We start from the raw sequence: 19453 nt of genomic DNA, 5'->3' as shown, positions 1-19453 counted from the left end.
GGAGAGGGAAAAACAAGAGAGCTTGTTAATCAGGCGCTTTCTGTCACTGGCTGAACACTGATATCCTAATGATTCACGCCGAGTTTGTGACATCACAAAGGAGAGTGGCAGAGAGGCAGAAAGGGAGGGAGGGAGAGAGAGGAGGGTGGGATGACAGGCCCCAAATGGACAACTAGACTCGCCTTGTCAAGATGACAGCAACCAAATAAACATCAAAGAACGAAAGAGGGGGAAAGTAAGAAAGTGGGAAACGTCCGTCCAAATCTGCCGCTGCGTTACTCACAAACAGGCGGCTGTTTAATTTGAACAGAATGTTTCTCAGCGAGCGCTCTCGTGAAACTTTTCCCCAGCCAAGTTTCTATCTGTAAATTTCTTGCTCTCTCTCTCCCTCTCTCTCTCTCTCATTTTCCGCGAGCACCTCTCGGCAGACCACCCCTGTCGACGGCAACGGCGTGCGATACGATCCACAGAAGACAAAGGAAATTACCGATTAAGCGGGAGAGATGATCTTCCTTTAGCCTCCGCTCCAAAAAAGTGACTCACTATGTTGTAATTGTTTACCTTTGACTCGGCCCATAAGTCTGTCCTCCCATCTCTGCTGGGCTGTAACATTAGATTTTGGCATTGCTTTCATAACCCTGTCCACCCCCCTCGCCCTCTCTCTCTCTCTGTCTCTGTCTCTGTCTCTCTCTCTGTGCTCTAACAGGACAGATGTCATCGTCCCAGACGAATCTGAGTCACCATACGCCTCCGCAGCCCTGAGTAACCCGAGCGGGGCCCGGGATGAAGAAAAAGGCCGTAAATTTACATTTGAGACATTTAGCTGATGCTCTTAGTCACTGCAACTTGATTGGACATTCCGGGGACTTCGCTCAAGGACACGTGGACACGGAGGGAACCAGCCATGTAGAAGAATAAATCAAGGGGTTGGGTGGCGAGGGGGGGGTTAAAACTGTTTTGCGAATATGACCTGCGGGTGTATTAATCATCATGGGGCAAAGAGCAGTAAGAACAAAAACTAATAATTTGTAGAGGGAACAACACATTTTTTTTAGCAGTTAAAGACTAAATAAGGTGCTTAGATGTGTTTATCTGCTTAGGTGTGTCATGAAGCTAAATGGTTTGACCCCATGACCTCTGTAATGATGCGACGGGGTCACATTAGCACTATTTCACATAAATCAAACAAATCGATGTTTTGTTTTTCCTATTTTGTTTCTCGCAGCTTTTACCGCAGGTTCAGTGCAGATTACAGAAAGGTCAAAAAGGTCATGAGCACATGCCACACACACACACACACGCGCACACATCTACCAGAAATGAGAGAGGGGGCGGGGGGCTGCACATGGATGCACTCGCTCTCTCTTTTTGGGTGTAATGTTTTAATAGAAAGCAGATGGTTACAGATGCGAGGGCCGATCGCGGTGGTGACACGTCTTTAATATTTTAGAGTGGCCCTCCACTGTAAACGTTGCAGCAGCTGTTTTTCCAGTGTTGTAAATTTACGGCTGTTTTTTTCCTTCTTCCTTTTCTTATTTTTTTTATTTTAGTGTATGTGTGTGTGTGTGTGTGTGTGTGTGTGTGTGTGTGTGTGTGTGTGTGTGTTTGTGTGTGTGTGTGTGTGTGTGTGTGTGTGTGTGACTGACAGCTATTGGATTTACTGTAAATTACTGTAAATGAATATGGAAAAGTGATGAAAAGGCTGCAGAGGGTGGATGTGCATTAGTGTGTGTGTGTGTGTGTTGTTGTTTGTGTGCTGCTGAGTCAGTTTGTCATCATTTTCTCTCTCTGCTTCTCTCTCGCTCTCTCTCTCTCACTCTCTGTCTCTCTCTCTTTTTTTCTTCCTCATTTGTTTGCGGCCCTTTAATCACCGCTGCCCTGTGAGAACTGTGATTCAAATGTAAAGCAATACTAAAATAATGAGTTTGTGGAAAGAGAGAGAGAGAGAGAGAGAGAGAGAGAGAGGGGATGGTTGATGGAGAAAAAAGTATGCAGGAAGTGATTCGGGGAAGATGAATTCAGGGTTGCATTGTGTTTGCGTTGGTTTTCGTTTTAATGTCAGCAGAAAGGAGAGAGGGGCTTTTTGCCGCCGCCGCGTTTTGAGTCGGGGTGATTGTCATCAGTTCGCGTCTTGGCATTTAAACCACCTTCTTCAAATATGAGTATTTGAAATGCAAATAAGGCAGCGTACACCCAGACAAATTAAAAGGCACACAGAAGAAGAAGAAGAAGAAGAAGAAGAAGAAGAAGAAGAAGAGAAAAGGAGAAGGTAGAAACACACACACACAGGTTTTCAACTTTTTTTCATCATCATCGGAGTTTGCGCTGTCAATCGCCCCCCCTCTCTCTGTCTGTCTATAGAGAGCAGCAGATAGTGCGTCTCACAGCAGAAACGGCACAATACAAAGTGATTATATATATATATTTCTGTGTGGTTTTGTTCACGGCGACAGAGAGAGAGAGAGAGAGAGAGAGAGAGAGAGAGAGAGAGAGGTGCTGTTTTTATCTCGCCCCAGACTCTGCTGTTAGCGCCTCGCGCGTTGCGTTCGATTAAGTGTTTTTTTTCTGTTCTTTTCCCAAGACACAGCGAGAAAATATGATTCACATTTTCATCCCCCCCCTCCATCTCCCTGACGCTACAGTTATTTAAACATCAATAGCCATACGTCTTCTTTAGCACGCACTCTTTCTCATATTGATATTTGTATATGATCATTACTTTTGGCCCTGCGTGCTTTGTTATACCGCGTCAGCTTCAATAGGTGTAAGATCCAATACTGCAACCTCTGCATTCAAGCGCGCTCAACCAAAAAAAAAAACCCAATAGACTCGTTTTCTCCTCCTTCATCGTATACGCGGGAGGATGAACTGTAAAGCAACGCCAAGACGCATTCAAGGCCCCCCGAAATCTGCGGGAATACAGAACTTTTGTTACCCTTTCAGACCCCAATCCAGCCTGACAGACTGCAAGAGAGAGAGAGAGAGAGAGAGAGAGAGAGAGCGAGAGAGAGAGAGAGAGATGCATTCCTGAAGAGACACCAGGTGAGGAAAAGGAATAGGAAGAGGAGGAGGAAGAGGAAGAGGAAGAGGAGGAGGAAGAGGAAGAGGAAGAGGAAGAGGAAGAGGAAGAGGAAGTTTGAGGCAGCAGTTATTGAGTAAAAAAGCTGCTGAATGTTTGTTTCCCCAAATTAACAAGCGCAGCCTTTTCATTTTGTCAGACGAGGAGGATGATGAGGTGGCGGTTCATGACGGAGCGCTGGCGTTGATGACGGGATAGCTTCATTAGCGAACTAGAAGAAAGACCCTCCCCCCCACTGTGCCTTCTTCTTCTTCGTCTTCTCTCCTGATCTTCCTCTATCTGCTTTACAGTCTGCTAATCCACATCAAACCCTGCAGCATATTGACTGTGTGTGTGTGTGTGTGTGTGTGTGTGTGTGTGTGTAAGCATATTCGACTAAAGGTATCCAACTGACTGACATCCCCCCTTCCAAACTTTTTTTGTTCTTTCATAACGGCAAAATCTGTTACATTCTTGTTTGCTTTCGTTGACAAAACGGTGCAATTTTACCCAGCATTCCTTGACAATTTAGCAGATGGAGTTAATAATTCCATCAAGCGCGACTTCAAAAGCCGGCAAAAGTTATTGGAGGGCCGGGAGAGAAGAGAATGATGAGGAGTGTGTGTGTGTGTGTGTGTGTGTGAGGATGAGGAGGAGGGATACGGTGTTAGTGTGTTTGTGTGTGTGTTGGACTACTACCTGTGGAGAGGCGGCATCCAAATGAGAACATAATAACAACATCACAGAGAGAAGAGGGATTGTCTCTGAGATGACAACTGTATTAGAGAGAAGTCAGGTAATTAAGAAATGCATTTAGTGTTTTGTCAAAAGTGGCTGTCACTGCCAGAGATGGAGTGTGTGTGTGTGAGTGTGTTTGTGTGCTGTGCTCCATACTGCAGATAATGAGCCCGGGATAAAAAAGAAAAAAAGATGAAGGAAAAAAGAAAAAAGAAGCAATAAACAGTGAGGGAAAATCTATCAAATTATTTAAATGAAAAGTTGTGTTCGGTCCACACAAAGACGGCGCCAAGTTCTGTGGGCATTTGCGGTCCAATCAGGGAAAATGAGACACATCTTGCACGGGAAGGACACAAGAGACAAGAAAAAGGAGAGGAAGGGAGTGAGATGGATGGATGGATGGATGGATGGGTGGGGGGAGGAGGGGGCACAGAAATAAACCCCAACTCCCATCTGATGAGCAGCTTGTCCATAACACAAAATCGCCGCCTCTTGCCAAGTCTGTTTCCTGATACAGAAACACACCAAGTGCAAAGACTCTGAAAGCGCGCGCGGGGGAAACAATCAGGTGGACGTTTTTCTCACACACGGGCAAATCATAATGATTAAAAATAAAATAAAGTAAGTAAAGGAGCGGAGAAGAGTAAGAAAAAACAAAAACAGACGCTCATGTCTCCCCCTCTTCTCACATCCCCCCCCCCCCCCCCCATACACACACACACACACACAACAACAACTACAGAGGACAGATGATGCGGCCATCTTGAGATCGTTTGTCATCTGTCCGGCAGCGTTGACCTTGCAACGAGCGCCGACCGACGCACTGATATCATCTCTTTTTACGGCTGAAAAACAGAAAGGGGACTGATAGAGAGAGAGGGGGGGGGAGTGGTGGGGGCTGTTGTTGTCTGTAATAAAGACAACATTTGTGCCTTCCATTCGCGCTGCCAGTTAAAAGAGGCACAAACATGGAAATCCATTATGGAACGCTTCTTAAAAGTGTGACCAATCCTTGTTCAGTCAATTAGAGTCTGGAGACCGCGAATATGATGTTTGTCTGTTTAGCCCCCGATGCATACAGATCAGCCTGGATTTAATGATGGAACGGTAGATTCACATACTGAGAGAGGGAGAGAGATGGAGGGACAGCACAGCACAGCACAGCACAGCCAAGCGGCGCTCATCTCTTTTCTTCTCCTCCGCCTTCTTCCCTTTTTCCCCTCCCGTATATACAAAAGCGTTAATGTGCGCGGCTTTTGTGCTTTTTGCCCATTGTTCTGCGTTTAAAAGCTTAAAGAGAGAGACAGAGAGCGAGAGACAGACAGAGAGAGAGAGAGAGAGATGTTGTTTATGCGACTGGCAAAGCCAGGCCGCTTTTAAAGTTTGCTCCGCGAAAAAATAACCCGCATAAAAACGAGGGGAGCGATAGAAAAGCAGTTAATAAGAAGCAGTTACCCCCAGAATGAGCCGGGATGAGATTTCACATTAAAAAAGATTTATCTTAAAGTATGGTGCTAATCCCTCCGCTTTTTAATCCCCCCATACCAAACCCCACAGCACCCCGCAGCACCCTTTTCTTTCCTGCCCGAGGCACTAATAAAAAAACTATAAACCATAAAGTTCTTACAATTTTCTGGAAACTAAGAGGAAATGCACGGAGCTCTGATTTTACAAGGATTCCTGGCCGGTGAATCACGAAGCTATGAGGACTCATCCTCTCCTCTCCTCTCCGCCGGCCGCAGATTATGAAATGAAAGAGGAGGTTCCAGGGTGCAATAGAGGGCAAAAAAGGACAAAGCAAGAGCGAGGAAGAGGAAGAGGAAGGAAGCTGGGTCGCTCGTGACACAGCGAGAGGCATTCGGAGGATTCTGCCAATGGCGGCGCCTCCGTGCACTTTGTCATTCACTCTGCTATGTCCAACAAGCTGGACGGACACCCCTGTCCACTGCGAGATGCTCCAACCAGGAAGCATATTGGTGCGGGAGAACTTCACCCCTCCTCATGAATATTTGATTCATATTTCCTGTGTGTGTGTGTGTGTGTGTGTGAGAGCGAGAGAGAGAGAGAGAGAGAGAGAGAGAGAGAGAGAGAGAGAGAGAGAGAGAGAGAGAAAGGATGGTTTTCCTCTTCCTCTCTTTGACTTGTTATTTGAAAAAAACCCTCACAGGCTTACTTTGTGACATTCTAATCATAACTGCCAATCCCTAAATACAAATCTCTCGGCACTAAATAGAGCCAGCAAGATTAAAATCGACAAAACAAAGCTCATATGACGCCGCAATCAAAGATATAAAAAAAAGGAGAAGGAGAAATAAATAATGCCGCTCACATGCGAGAGAGAGAGAGAGAGAGAGAGAGAGAGAGAGAGAGAGGGAGGGAGGGGGGGGCGGGAGATGAGGATCAGGGGCCAGTTATTAGCTGGCCCGGGGAACAAAGAGGCCCAGTGTTGGAGGGCAGCTCAACGCTCAGCACAGTTGCTGTACCTTTCAAAACTAATATGTAACCATATCTGTTTTAAAAGGACGATTCATATTACTGTGAATTCATGGGAAAACTTGTTCCCATCTATCGTGACCCGGGAAACTCGAATCCCGCTCGTAATGACCCCCCCACCCCCCTCCCTTGCCCTCCTCAATTGCAGGCCTGGCCTTTTGTCGAAAGCGTCCCCATTTGAAAAAGACGAGGACATTAAATTTTTGTAATGATGTAAAACATCTTCGACTTCTTCTTCCTTTTCTTTCTTTCTTTTTTTTTCCGGATAGGACAATGGTGCTTATTGTGCTTTATTGTAACTGCGGCGACTCCAAAGGTCAGCGTGGATGTGGCCGGGGCCAGACAAGGGCGGCACTGAATGAAAATTAGGTTATATGTGATCAACTCAGTTATTAATCAGATTAAAATGGATTCCCCTCCGCCTGCTGTTTAACTAGGCACTGAGGAGAGAGAGAGAGAGAGAGAGAGAGAGAGAGAGAGAGAGAGAGAGAGAGAGAGAGAGAGCGACATAAAGAGAAGAAGAAGAAGAGGAAGAACAACAGGCCAATGTGTTTACTGAAGCGCCAAGTGAAGGAAGCCATTGGTGTTTCGGCAGCGTTGAAGTCATTGACGCGGATGATACGTGATAAAGTTAGAAGCGTAAACCCCCCGTGCTTCATCCAGGTGACCTCTCTTAATCCCGCTTAAATCACCGCAATTAAGAACGAGTGCACTAGTCTTCCTCCACCCCCGACTTTCCAGAATAAAACAATGCAGCACTTTAAATCCGGTCGGTTGGGATTTGCAACGCAACAATGCAGTTTATATCCATCTCTGACGAGGAATTAAGAGCATTTTCCCCTCCGCTAATGTTATAATGTTGCCGCCTTATTTGTCTCGACGTGCTCGCTATTCTTACTCTTATTCCCACGGTGAGGTTTGTACTTCCTCCTCCGCCAAGTGCAACTTTGTTTATTCCACTCTTTACTTATTTGCTTCTCGGCGCTTCTGGTTTTGATGTTAAAATCAAAAAGGCCTTTTTAGCGGAGTGGTCGGGTTCATCCTTCGCTACGGGAAATGATGCAAGTTATTTGTCCTTAATTGCCACAGAGCGTTTCAAACACGCCAACTCGGCTGCCTGCGTGTCTCTACCTGTGTATGTTTTCTCTTTTTTTGTTGTTTTTATTATAATCGCTGCACGCCTCCATTGATGTGGAGTAACAGAGGAAATAAAAGTTGACATAGTTTCTCTTTTTATTTTTTTACCCGTGTATCTCTCTCTCCTCCCTCCTCCCTTTCCCTCGCTCGCTCTCTGTTGTTTTTTATATATCTGTATTTCCTTGAAGTTGCCGCGGCGTTGTCTCATTATGTGTCTACTAGCTGTGTAAGTGTAGTTATTATGCCTGTGTGTCTGTGCCTGGCGGTACATCTCTCTCTCTCTCTCTCTCTCTCTCTCTCCCTCTCTCCGTCTCCCCCCCTCTCGGAGGATGAGGAGCTTTATGAGTACAACTCCTCTGAGGCGTCCTCCTCACATCTCCGGGTGCGCCTGGGGAAGGGGAGCGTTGCATACTTTAAGGGGAGCAACTCAAACCCCGAACAAAGTCTACAGGAGTCGGGGAAGAAAAGAAACAAACAGCAAACTAACGAGATGGGAAGCAGAGATCATGTCAAATATATCGGGTTGGAAGGCCAATTTATAACCCATTGTTTCATGTTTTGCAATATTGAATGCGACGCGCAACCAATGTGGCAACGAGTATGCATGGCGGCGCTCACGTGTGTATGTGTGTGTGAAGACTTGTATATATAAATAAAAGCATGTGAAGAGACATACACACGCACACACACACACACACACACACACACACACACACACACACAATATACTGAATGAACTCCAACTTCCCTGTAACCTCTCAGCTCCCACGCTGCCCCCCCCCCTCCCTCCCTCCCTCCCTTGTTTTCCGATCCCATTTCAAAAATAATGAATAGAATAATTGTCACATAACATCGCTATCATCCAGCATTTCGTCTCTGTTTCGTTTTCGGGGGTGGTGGGTGGGGGGCAACTCAATACTGCCCTTCATTCACTGTACGGTATACTTCCAGGAAATGCGATGTGGGCCAATATCATCAGAGAGGTATTAGTGAAAAAAGGCAGAGAGAGAGAGAGAGAGAGAGAGAGAGAGAGAGAGAGAGAGAGAGAAAGACAGAGACAGAGGGTTGGGGGGAATATGGGGAGAATACGAAGCCTTTCAGCAGCAGCAGTTGATAGCCAAGGAATTAGAGAGGGAAAATATTTTTAGTTATCACATCTGCTAAAGGAGAGCGGAGAGAGAGGAGCGAGTGGAGCAACAGGTACGATCCTCAGGGGCTTGACAGCAGCTATACTATTTGCACTGCGAGGTGACAAGGTGATAATTCACCTCTGCACAAGTTAAACTGGTAAATTTGTTACGCTTGTGAAATAGCACCTCCAATATGCCAACCGTTAACGCTGTCGGTGTGGCAGAGGCACGCCGGAAGCATATCCCCCCCCCCCCCCCCCGGTGACAGACAGACAGACAGACAGACAGACAGACAGACAGACAGGCAGGCAGACAGAAAGAGACACAGACACAGACAGGCCATACAGACGGCTTAATCACCAAGAGGAGCCCCGTGGCATCCAGCGACGAGCAGAGAAAGAAAGAGAGGGAGAGAGAGAGAGCGAGACAGACAGACAGACAGACAGATAGATAGATAAAGAACAGGGAGGATCGCGGAGTGTGGAAAAGTGAAACGCAGAGATCGAGGGAGAGGAGGAAGAGGGAGTGCCAGTGGTCAATTAGTTTTTGAACAAATCAGCAGCAGCTTTCTCATAACTTGTCATTGTTCATTAATCAGGTGTCTGGATATGGAAAATTCTGATAATCTAGACAGGATTTCTGATTCCAAACTAAGAGATTACAGTCCTGCTCTTTGCCTGGGCAGGGTTCTCCCATGATGACTCATTGCGGACTGAATAAGTGAGCAAGCAGCCTGTAACGTCACACCTATTCAAGCTCACTGAAGTCAAACAGAGAATGAATGTGGAACAAAGGTTCTCAGATGCTCCCACGGACAAAAAAATGTCTGATGTTCATTTGCTGAATTGTAGAACTGTCAAAAACGTAACCCGGGGTGAGGGCGTATTTCTGTGCTTGAATCTACTTACAAAATGGTTAGAGACATCTTCATCAATGCCATCATAATGTTTTAAGATCTCAGTGACCCCTCCAGAGCCTCCGGGTTGTCAACAGAACACACACTCCATGCTGGTTCGAAACCCAGAGGAATACCCTTTGCTACATTCTCAAAGTTTCCTTTCAGCAAGGCACTAAACGGAGCGCCAGGTGAATCAGTGTGTGTGTGGCTTGTAAAAGTATAGCCTAATATTATTGTCAAAAGTGTCAAGCACACTTCCAGTTCTACTCTTAAAGTGTACAAAATAATTATCTGTAAGGAGGTAATCTGTCTGGCTCATTAGTAAACACAGAGGTGCCTGGGAGCAATAAGTACCCCAGCCCTTTCTACTTGTCAAAGCATTTTGTGTGTGTGTGTGTGTGTGTGTGTGTGTGTGTGTGTGTGTGTGTGTGTGTGTGTGTTTGCTAGAGACAAACAGCGACCAAATTCATGGTAATTAACCACCTGATGAGGACGATATTATTGGCAATTACCAGGTTTTGCATTATCACAAGTTTTAAATGTGTGTGCACGTATGCAGGTGTGTGTGCTCAGCTACAGACAGAAAGAACAAACATGTAAGGGGGGGTTCAGCGTGGACATTGCTGTCAGTCTCACTTCAACTACCCTAACATTAGGCTGATAAGTTAAGTAAGTCCTATAAAATTTACAAATTCTCTATATTTATTACATTTCTAATTTATTAATAGGAACAAATAAAACAAATTGCATTTAACTTATCTAATCCTCTGTGTAAGATTTTGGGACTCAGTGCTTTGTTAAAATAAGATGATGACTGAAATCTAATTTGGTTATTGTGTACTATGCTTGTGTGTGTGTGTGCGTGTTTCTGTGTGTGTGAGACGAGCGGAGGGGGGTGGGTGGTGGGGGGGCTGTAAAGCCTACCTTTCTCCCCCTTAAACCACGGAAAGTGAAAATTACACCAGTAATTCCAACTGTGATCTACTACATCTGCGCTTCACAGCGAGCCCACCAATCCCGCCATATGTCTTTAATTACCATCAGTGCTTTACAGAACCTGTTTCACACACATGCACACACTTGCACACACACGCGCACACACACACACAGACACACACACACACACACACACACACACACACACACACACACACACACACACACACACACACACACACGCACACACACACACACACGGTGATCCCTGTTAGTGTAACGGCCTGCACTTTACTCTGCAAGCATGTGTTCAACTACGTTTCTCAATGTCTGCTTGCCTATGTGGACACGTGTGTCTGTGTGTGTGTGTGTGTGTGTGTGTGTGTGTGTGTGTGTGTGTGGACTGTCCATTTCTGGTATAGTATTCTGTCTGATATGACCTCAGTACTTGTGGGTTCAAATCCCACACAGTGAAGGCAAGCTTCAGAGTGCTCCCTCTGACAGAGGTAATTGGCCACTAGTGACACAACCAGTACTGCAATTAAGAAGAAATCCAAACTCCTTTAACCCTACGCACACACATACACGCAGATGCACAGGCAAAAAGAGAAAGTTGGGGTTGTACAACTTGTAGGTCAATGATGTCACTTGGAGACTACATGGGGAGGAAGCACTAATAAAATCTTGCTCAACTCACAATTACAATACAAATCTGCAGCATATCATTTTAAAAAGAAGGTCCAACGTGTTGCACAAAATGTCTGCTTCTTCTCTGCAGAAATAGGAGGGGGCATTTCGTCATCCATTATTAATTCTGATATATGGCGGTCGCCGTGACGACCCTTCACTCTGTCTCTGTTTAAACTTCCTGCTTGCTGTCCTGTCCCGATGCATTTCTGGCAGAAAAGACAGAGAGTTCCTCACTGCTTTTAGCTCTCCTCAAACAAATTAATAAATAGATGAAAACTTTGGAATTTTCTAGTCCACTTCCCTTCAGCACAATAGAGAAAACGCGTCCTCACTTCCTCCAAGTTATGCTTTCACCTGTGTGTGTGTGTGTGTGTGTGTGTGTGTGTGTGTGTAAGGGTGGGGCCTGCCTAAGGGAGGGAGGAGCCCATTAAATTATATTTTTGTGTGGGGGAAAATGATTTATTTTCTCTAAAGTAAACACAAAACTCACAAATCAGCTGTATTAATCCTGTAATATACTATCAATAGGTGTAATTTGGTCTGGACCCGGATCTGGTAGACTTTATATCAGCTTGGATGTAGGGAGCATTGGAATTGCAAAGGTAGAAGCATGCAGCAGCCCTAATGTGAAGCCGAAACACTGAGCAGTAGCTTTAATAGTGACACCATATAGATAAAACTACATTATATATATATATATACACATTGTTTATAATGGTTTCTGTCTCTTTAGGTCAGTATATTACCACAAGGAGACACACAGTATTTTGTCCGGGCATGTCCAGCCTTGCTATCGTGTGATCGTCCTTCTGGTTGCTCCTCTCATTCCTTCTCCAGCAGCTTCTAGGGCTCTGCGGCTTGATGCTGATGTATTTTGGCCTTAATTCTCTCGTGCTTTGAGTCGATGCTGTAGTATTGTTCTGTTGTGTTTGCTTTGCTAATGTGTTTGCATTGTGCACTTCTGGGCCACTGGAAAAAAAATTAGCATCTTAGGGATAAAAGAAGCAGACCCAGAAACGCAAGGTATCATCACGAACAGCTATTTTTAAATGCTGTGATTAGTGAGTGTGAAGTTTTTATTTTACACACAAACTTAATAATGTTAAAAGCTATGTTACGATCTTCAGTGCATCTTTACTTTACGTACAGCTGCTTTATTGCTGTTGCTCCGTAAATGCTGAAGCTTCTCACGGCTACAATAATTGATTTTAGTTTTTTTGGGCGTCTTCTGTTGCGTGCATCATGGGTTTAACTCACAATTGTTGAGCTTTTTCCTCCTCTGAACTCCTCTTTGCGCTCAGCCGAGTCTTAAGCTTCTATCGATGCGTCTCTGGCTTGTCAATCTCAACCTTTCTTGAAGTCCTGCTCCTCCACGTTCAATACATTACATTAGTAATGGGGTTGTGCCAATCTAAGTTAAATGATGGTCTGAGCAATGTTCGCGAGCAGTCAAGGCATGTACAGCACTGTTTGAATAATGTAATACTTCATGTTTGATAATGCATGGCTATAGATAGGTCTCAAACGCAGCCAAGTATTGATTGTGTGTTAAGCACATCCACAGTACAGCACACGGTGCCGGTTCATATCAATCTTCACACGGCACAATGTACCTCAGTAACCAGGTACCTCGTCTGATTACAGAGACCTTGTGGACATTGCATCAGTTAACACAGTTAACATTTAATGATGAATCCAAATCCTTCTCCAGGTTTTCGGAGGTGTGGTTTCAATGCTACAGACGTCCACGTGTGGGTGTGTGTGTGTGTGTGTGTGTGTGTGTGCATATATGTACGTGTGCTTGTCTGTTGCGTGTGAGATTGGTGTGTGTTGTACCCCTTTGCCCCTCCTCTGGGCATACTAATGAAGAGATGGCCTCTCCAGACGTGCAGCGCGTGCCCTACAACCGCCACCACAGATTCAGCTGAGAATTTCGATATTAATGATTTATGCTGTATTTGCATACAAACCTAATGCAAACCCACTCCAGATAATCACATTTTGCCAGGTCTGAATTGAGTTTTACAGACATCTTTGCTACCCCCATCTACAACTTCCAAATAACGGAATGTGCACCTCTTGCTCTTCACACTGCCAATGACCCAAGCATGAGTGGTTCATTTAGTGGTAATATATCATATACATAGATATACAAAGTCTTTGCTTTCACAATGATAAGTGTCTTGCATTTGGATTCTGGATTACCTGAAGGATTATCAGTTGTGCTGCAGTACTACTAGCCTCTGTCTTGATAGTTGTACAACCCCAGACGGTGGTAGGAGTAATTTAATCTTGCATTGATCAATATTTTTAATATGAATCCAGAATCAAATGTCTTTGTGTAATGTGAAAGTGGAGAGCGCAGTGATGAATCCACAGAGAAATATGACACAATTCCTGCAGCTCTACACAGGTTCAAACCACTTAAGCTCGTTTGGCTTCTCTTGCTTACGCTGTACTTATACTTGTACGCCGATTCCGATATCAAACTTCCTTCATAAGAAACTGCAACCTGAGAAAAAAGTCAAATATCTAAATATTTTTACCGCTTTCTGCCCCCTAGTGGCTGAAAATCCATGAATGCAATTTCAGACAGCCACAAGTCACAAGACACAAGTCTGAAATGTAGTCTCATTTATACCATGAAAATGAGATCTCAGTATCCAGTCATTTTATGTATGCCTAAATTTACATCTTGCCAAGAACAACTTCTTGTTTTCGTTCTCTTTCTTCTTGGCTCTGTTATATGGCTCCCAATTCAAAATAACTTTATCAGCACAGACAAGCGAATAGATGAGGCCAGCTGACATGCTTTCTGTGTGCTTTCTTTTTTCATTTTTACTTCAAATATGGAATCAGATTGTATTTTAATGGAACGTGTGAATGCGGCCTTAGAGCCTCTACGTGTGTGTATCTTCTTTCTATAATACTATAATACTAGTTTGAGGTAAATTAAGCTTGGCTTTTTCTATTACGTGTAGGAATAAATTAACCAGTCTAAATCAGTGAGAGTATCTGTCATCGCTTGGCCTATAGACTACTGTATAATATAGTAACACATCGTAACACACGGACAGCTGGTGACTAAGATGGGGGTGGAAGATTGCAGGGTGAATTGCCACACATTAAATACAACCGCTCACACACACTCGCACTTGTATCCAAACGTAGATCTGCAGGTTTTACTCCTGTTCCTTGGAGTACTTTATATTTTTCAAATCAATACTTCAAGGCCTTCCTTGAAATCTGAAAGGAGTACATTGGTCTCTCCTAACAGGAAGTTGGATGCGTAATCACTCATTTGGGTTTTCTAATTACAATGAAAGCCTGAGTCAGACACGGACGGACAAAAACACCACATGTAAGGAAGGCTTTTGTTCCACACAGAAAGTCTTATCTATAAAGGTCAAGCATTCCTAGTTGCAAAGGGAACTGCCCACATCACACAGCTATCTTTCACAAGCCTGATTAGACAATATAAGTGGGGCATTCTCACACAAAGACGCTTCTCTATTAAATGAGATATATTTATGTATATTTTAGTCATATGGTAAAAAATGCCTTTGCAATGGTGAGACATGCTGGGTTCCATGACAACAGATTATGTTCTGTTGGGAAAAGAAAAGGTCAGATGAACACATGTAGCTGTGTTGCTTCATTATCAAAGAGGGTCACTGTTATTTTAGGTTACTGCACCTCCTTCGCTGCATTTTTCATATGGATATATGTCAGTAAACACCAGCTCTAATGTTCTCAGAAGGAATGTCCCCTCATTCTGTGCTGTGAAAAGATCTATTGTTGGAAATTCCCTGTTGGCGTACGCGGTGTGTTCTCGGTAAATTTAGGAATAATCTGCAAAACACTGGCCACCATAACACATGATATTTTTTCCCTTATCTGACATAAATGAGTAAATATTCCGAATGAATCCAGGTATGTGTAATAATAACAACAATAACAATAATAAGAATTAATTTGGAACTTAATTCATGAGTATATATGAAGTAGCACTGATTTAAGATTAAATGTGTTTAATTGGCAGCTTATTTAAACTACATATTTTGCACAATGGGATCTGATCTCTTGGAGAGGCACTTTACCAACCACCCCTAAACTGCACAGAATAAGGAAGGACTTCCTTCTTCAGTCTCAAGGAGCAGCTGTAACCTTAGCAGAATCATGAAAGTTGACAGTTCATTTTTCACAGGGTCATAGATCGGCGAGTCTTATAAAGTAATGGGCTTTTGGGAGTCGGCTTTATGAGAGCTAAGATAGTTAAGAGACATGTGGAGGAGATGGCACCCGGGAGCCGAGGTCCTGCTCTGACTCACCCAGGGTTATTCCCACCCTGCTGTGGGGAGAGAGGGGGGAGGGTGGGCGGCACTGCTCTCCCAGTAATATAAACGTGTAATAAAGATTAATCTGTTGCTAGTCGCTGGGCTGATAGCTTCTAAACTTGCTTGAAATAAGGCTGAAATCAATTTAGAGCCAATCTCCAGACCTTTGGTGAGCGTCTCATTCTGCTTTGACAACGTATATGTGTTTGTCTTGTGTGCCTTTATGTGTATGAGGCATGGGAAAATTGAATTTGTGCTTCATGAGCCTTCACCAGCGACCTTCTATCAGTATCGACATCTTGTGAATGTATTTGTGTGCGTTTTTTGCGCTGTTACAGTACCCGTAAGACTCACCAGGTGCATCTGACCTCTTCATGCCCCCCGTGGGTGCTCCTCCTGCTCCACCTCCCAGGCCGTTGAATGCAGGGAGGCTGTCGTTGCTGTAGGCTCTGAGGACGGACAGCATGTTCATCTGCTGCTCTAGGTGGGTCTGCTGCTCAGTCTTTAGTAGTCCTGGAGGACCTCCAGGAGACAGGAGGCTCAGTCCCTGCTGCCACTGCTTTTCCAGCGGCAAGGTTTGACTCTGAGCTTGCGGAACCAGAGAGAACGGCGCCATGGAGGAGGATGCAGACAAGCCAGCTCCGCCCCTCTGGGACAGAGAGGAGTCATCCTGGAGCTGCTTGGTGTGGTTCTGATGGTCAGAGCATGGACTTTCTTCTCCTTCTCTCTCCATGCCTGTTTGCCCATCCTCCTCTCTTTCCTCTTCCTCTTCAGCCACTCCTCCCTCTTCGTCATCATCGTCCGAGAGATTCTGGTGTTGCTGTCTCTTAGGGGTGTTTGAAGGGGTCTCGTTGGCGCTGTGCTCCCCAGCTTTTGCAACCTCATCATCTGATGCACCCTGGTCCTCCTCTACATCTTCACAGGACCCCTTGTCACAGGTTTGTTCCTCTACAGCTGGAGATGACCCAACCAATCCTTGGCTTGGCAAATCTAGACCCTGGTCTACAGGGGCTCCATACCCCTGAAGGCCATGGTTGGCCCTTGAGGATCCATCATAGAGGCCTCCGAACCGCCTATAGAAGTCACTCTGGAAAGGATTGTAGGGTGGGTCCATGTGGTTCCAGCCTACCTGGCTTTTCTCCACATCTCTGTCTCCATCTCTGTCAAGGGCTATACCAGAGGGCTTGATGTTGGAAGAGTGGTGGGTGGAGGTGTTGGGGGAGGTCTCATCATGTAGGTCCTTGCCTGTATCTGATCGCTGCTGTGGGATTTTCCCCAGGTGATTGGCCTGCAGATGCAGAGCCATGAGCTCCAATGAGGAAGTTGAGAAGGAGCAGAAGAGGCAGCCATGCCAGGCTACATTATCATGGATGGTGACTGAGGAGCCAGGGAGAGAACCAGATCCAGACTCAGGCCGCACTGACACAGACAAGTCCAACGGTTCATACTGGGACCCCGGCTTGCCTGGCCCCGAGTTCTGCTTGGCTTCAGCCTTCTCCTCTCTGTCCAGGTCAGATGGGGTTGCTCGTTTGGCTTTGGGCTCGCCATTGTCATGGTAACGCTGGGGTGGAAGCTGGGCAGGACTCTGTTTATCTTTTATATCTTTCTTCATGGAGCTGAGAACAAAATTGTCCATGAAAGCCTGCAAGGATCCTTGAAAGTGGACTCCGTTTCCCATCATGCTTTGGTAGGCCCTGCTAAGGTCAGAGAAACTGGCGGCACTGTCCGTTGCGGTTGATAACAAGGCGGACGGGCCATCGGTATTCTTCATGTTATCGGTTGAGTCAAAATGGCGGTCCCCTCTTTCCCTTTCTCGATCACGGTCATGCGGAGACATCATGCTCGCTGATGCCCACTGGTGAGGCAGCAGTGGACCGGCCCTGAAATCAAGGTTGGGAGGCATGCCCTTAAAAACGCTGCGAAGGACATCCGGGCGGGCAAAGATGTTGCCACCGGCCGTCTTCCCGTGATCCTCTTTGTGCTCGGAGGAGGCGGTGTGGCCAGAGGATGGGCCGGAGGTGGTCGAGCCGTTTTGGCGCTCGCGGTGGTGGCGTTCCAGGTGATACTTCAGACTGGCAGACTGGGTGCCAGCATAGTCACAATGAGGGCACCGGTAGGGTTTCTCTCCTGAGAGGCCAAGACAGACACAGAGATACAGAGGAAGGGAGAGATGGGAAAAGAGATTGAATAATTAACCTGATTATTAGATTGACTGGATATCAAAACCTATTTATTGGAGCATGGAATGTGGACCCTAGGGTCATGTAACCTCCCAGAACAAAGGAAATGAGGTCAAATGAGCACAGCTTATAAAACGATATGCATTTCATTAAGTACTACAAAAAAGAGGATATTTAGCATCTGAACACAAGAAAACCCATATAAACCCCGAAGCCTAATCAAAAAAAGAACTAGAATATAATGAAAATGTAAGAGGGAGAGAAGAGAAGGGAACAGATCAGAAAGCAAAGAAAATACAACAAATATTTGATACATATAAAAAAGTACAACATGAAGCAGTACACAACATTTTGCATTCCACCAACAATCTCCACTGTCTCTTCTCTTTCGGCTGTGCTCCATTTGTTGTGCTTGTGTGACTGCTTTTGTGAGCGTGTGTGTGTGTGTGTATTGGGGATGGGGAGGGGGGGGGTTTGTTGTGGGGGGGAGACATCTAAATATGGGTCGATCCAGCCCTGCCAAGTGAGCCATCACTCACATCAACACCACAAAAAACATTTCACCATATGGTGCTTTCAGTCCACTACAAGAGATAATATTTTCAACTGACAACAAAACTGTCTCGATGCTATCTGTGTTTGCATGAGCGAAGGCCTGGGCTGCGGGTGAGTCTCTGTTTGTGTGTATCTGTGGATCCGAGTGTGTGTCTGTGTGTGTGTGTGTCAGCCTGCGGTGGGCTCATCATGCCTCTGTTTTGGCCTTGTTCGCTGTCAGGCCTGTGCCTTGGCGATGAGAGTGCAATTTCTCGGACATTCCCTATTTGCAGTTTATCTTGAGACGCATAAATCAGCCGCAGCATAAGATCTGACCGCACTGCTGCACGGCCACGCTGAGGTGCACTGAGAACCGAATATGGACGATTCACTTTGATGCAAAAAACCTCTGAGTATTAGGGATTAAGTGAAGAAGAAAAGTAGAGAAATATGCAGGAGACATGTGTGGACCACATGCTCGTGTTTCACTGCTGCCCTGTGCTAAATAATATGATTCCCTAAAGTACACACAGATCAAAGTGATTTATATTACGTTAAAAGAGGGGTAAATCTATTGTGTAACATTTACATACAGTATATTTATTTGTGCTGCGCATCCATATTCATGAATATTCTTGATAATGGTATAACACCAACATAATTCTGCCAGAAGTGGATCTTCCATTGGAATGATACTTATGTCGAAATAGAACACATCCTGCTAGCAATTATAATAGGCTTGGAGTCTGAGCCAGATTTGGATTCATTAAACAATGAACAGAGTGGAAAAAAATGCTAAGCTTGATTTTTCTTTTTAAATATACATATAAAAACTTCCCAGAGTGGAATTCCTGCTTGCGGGATAAACGAGTGACTGTGAGAAGGATGAGAGATGGCGGATTGGTGGAAAAATTAGGAATTAAAAGGGATGTTTGTCAAGCCATATGTGTGTGTGTGTGTGTGTGTGTGTGTGTGTGTGTGTGTGTGTGTGTGTGTGTGTGATTGTGTGTGTGCGTGTGCGTGTGCGTAGATACACACTTCTATATATATGGCCATAAAATGTTTAGATTATACACATGGTAACCATTTTATACAAGAAAAAAATGCATTGTTACGCAAGGCTGGTTTGAATGATTTAAGTCGGGCTGTGTAGTAAATCATGGATATAATTAGCAAATGGCATACTGCTCAAGTAATTTATCATTATTTAGAGGGCACCATTCCAGAAAAAGACTCTGCGATCTGCAGACCTACTGCAGAGTTCTCAAATAAAGGGCCACAAACACCAACTCAATACAATATTGATACAGGAGAGAAAAGAA

The 19453-nt window shown here is 45.0% G+C and overlaps 1 protein-coding gene across 1 annotated transcript in view; it reads right to left on the bottom strand.

Annotated features, from left to right (window-relative positions):
• znf536 (zinc finger protein 536) overlaps positions 1-19453 on the bottom strand; it is an 87325-nt gene that overhangs the window by 24495 nt on the left and 43377 nt on the right. Inside the window, exon 4 of the mRNA XM_076146983.1 lies at positions 15772-17544. Coding sequence (XP_076003098.1) covers positions 15772-17544 — 1773 coding nt within the window. The remainder of the gene's footprint in view (positions 1-15771; positions 17545-19453) is intronic.

Source organism: Genypterus blacodes, unplaced genomic scaffold (genome assembly GCF_046128005.1).
Source record: "Genypterus blacodes isolate CSIRO-AG114 ecotype Tasmania unplaced genomic scaffold, CSIRO-AGI_Gbla_v1 ptg000036l_1, whole genome shotgun sequence".
Classification (NCBI taxonomy): Eukaryota; Metazoa; Chordata; class Actinopteri; order Ophidiiformes; family Ophidiidae; genus Genypterus; species Genypterus blacodes.
The sequence above is the reverse complement of the archived record's forward strand: the minus strand, read 5'-3'. Positions and strand labels throughout refer to the sequence as shown.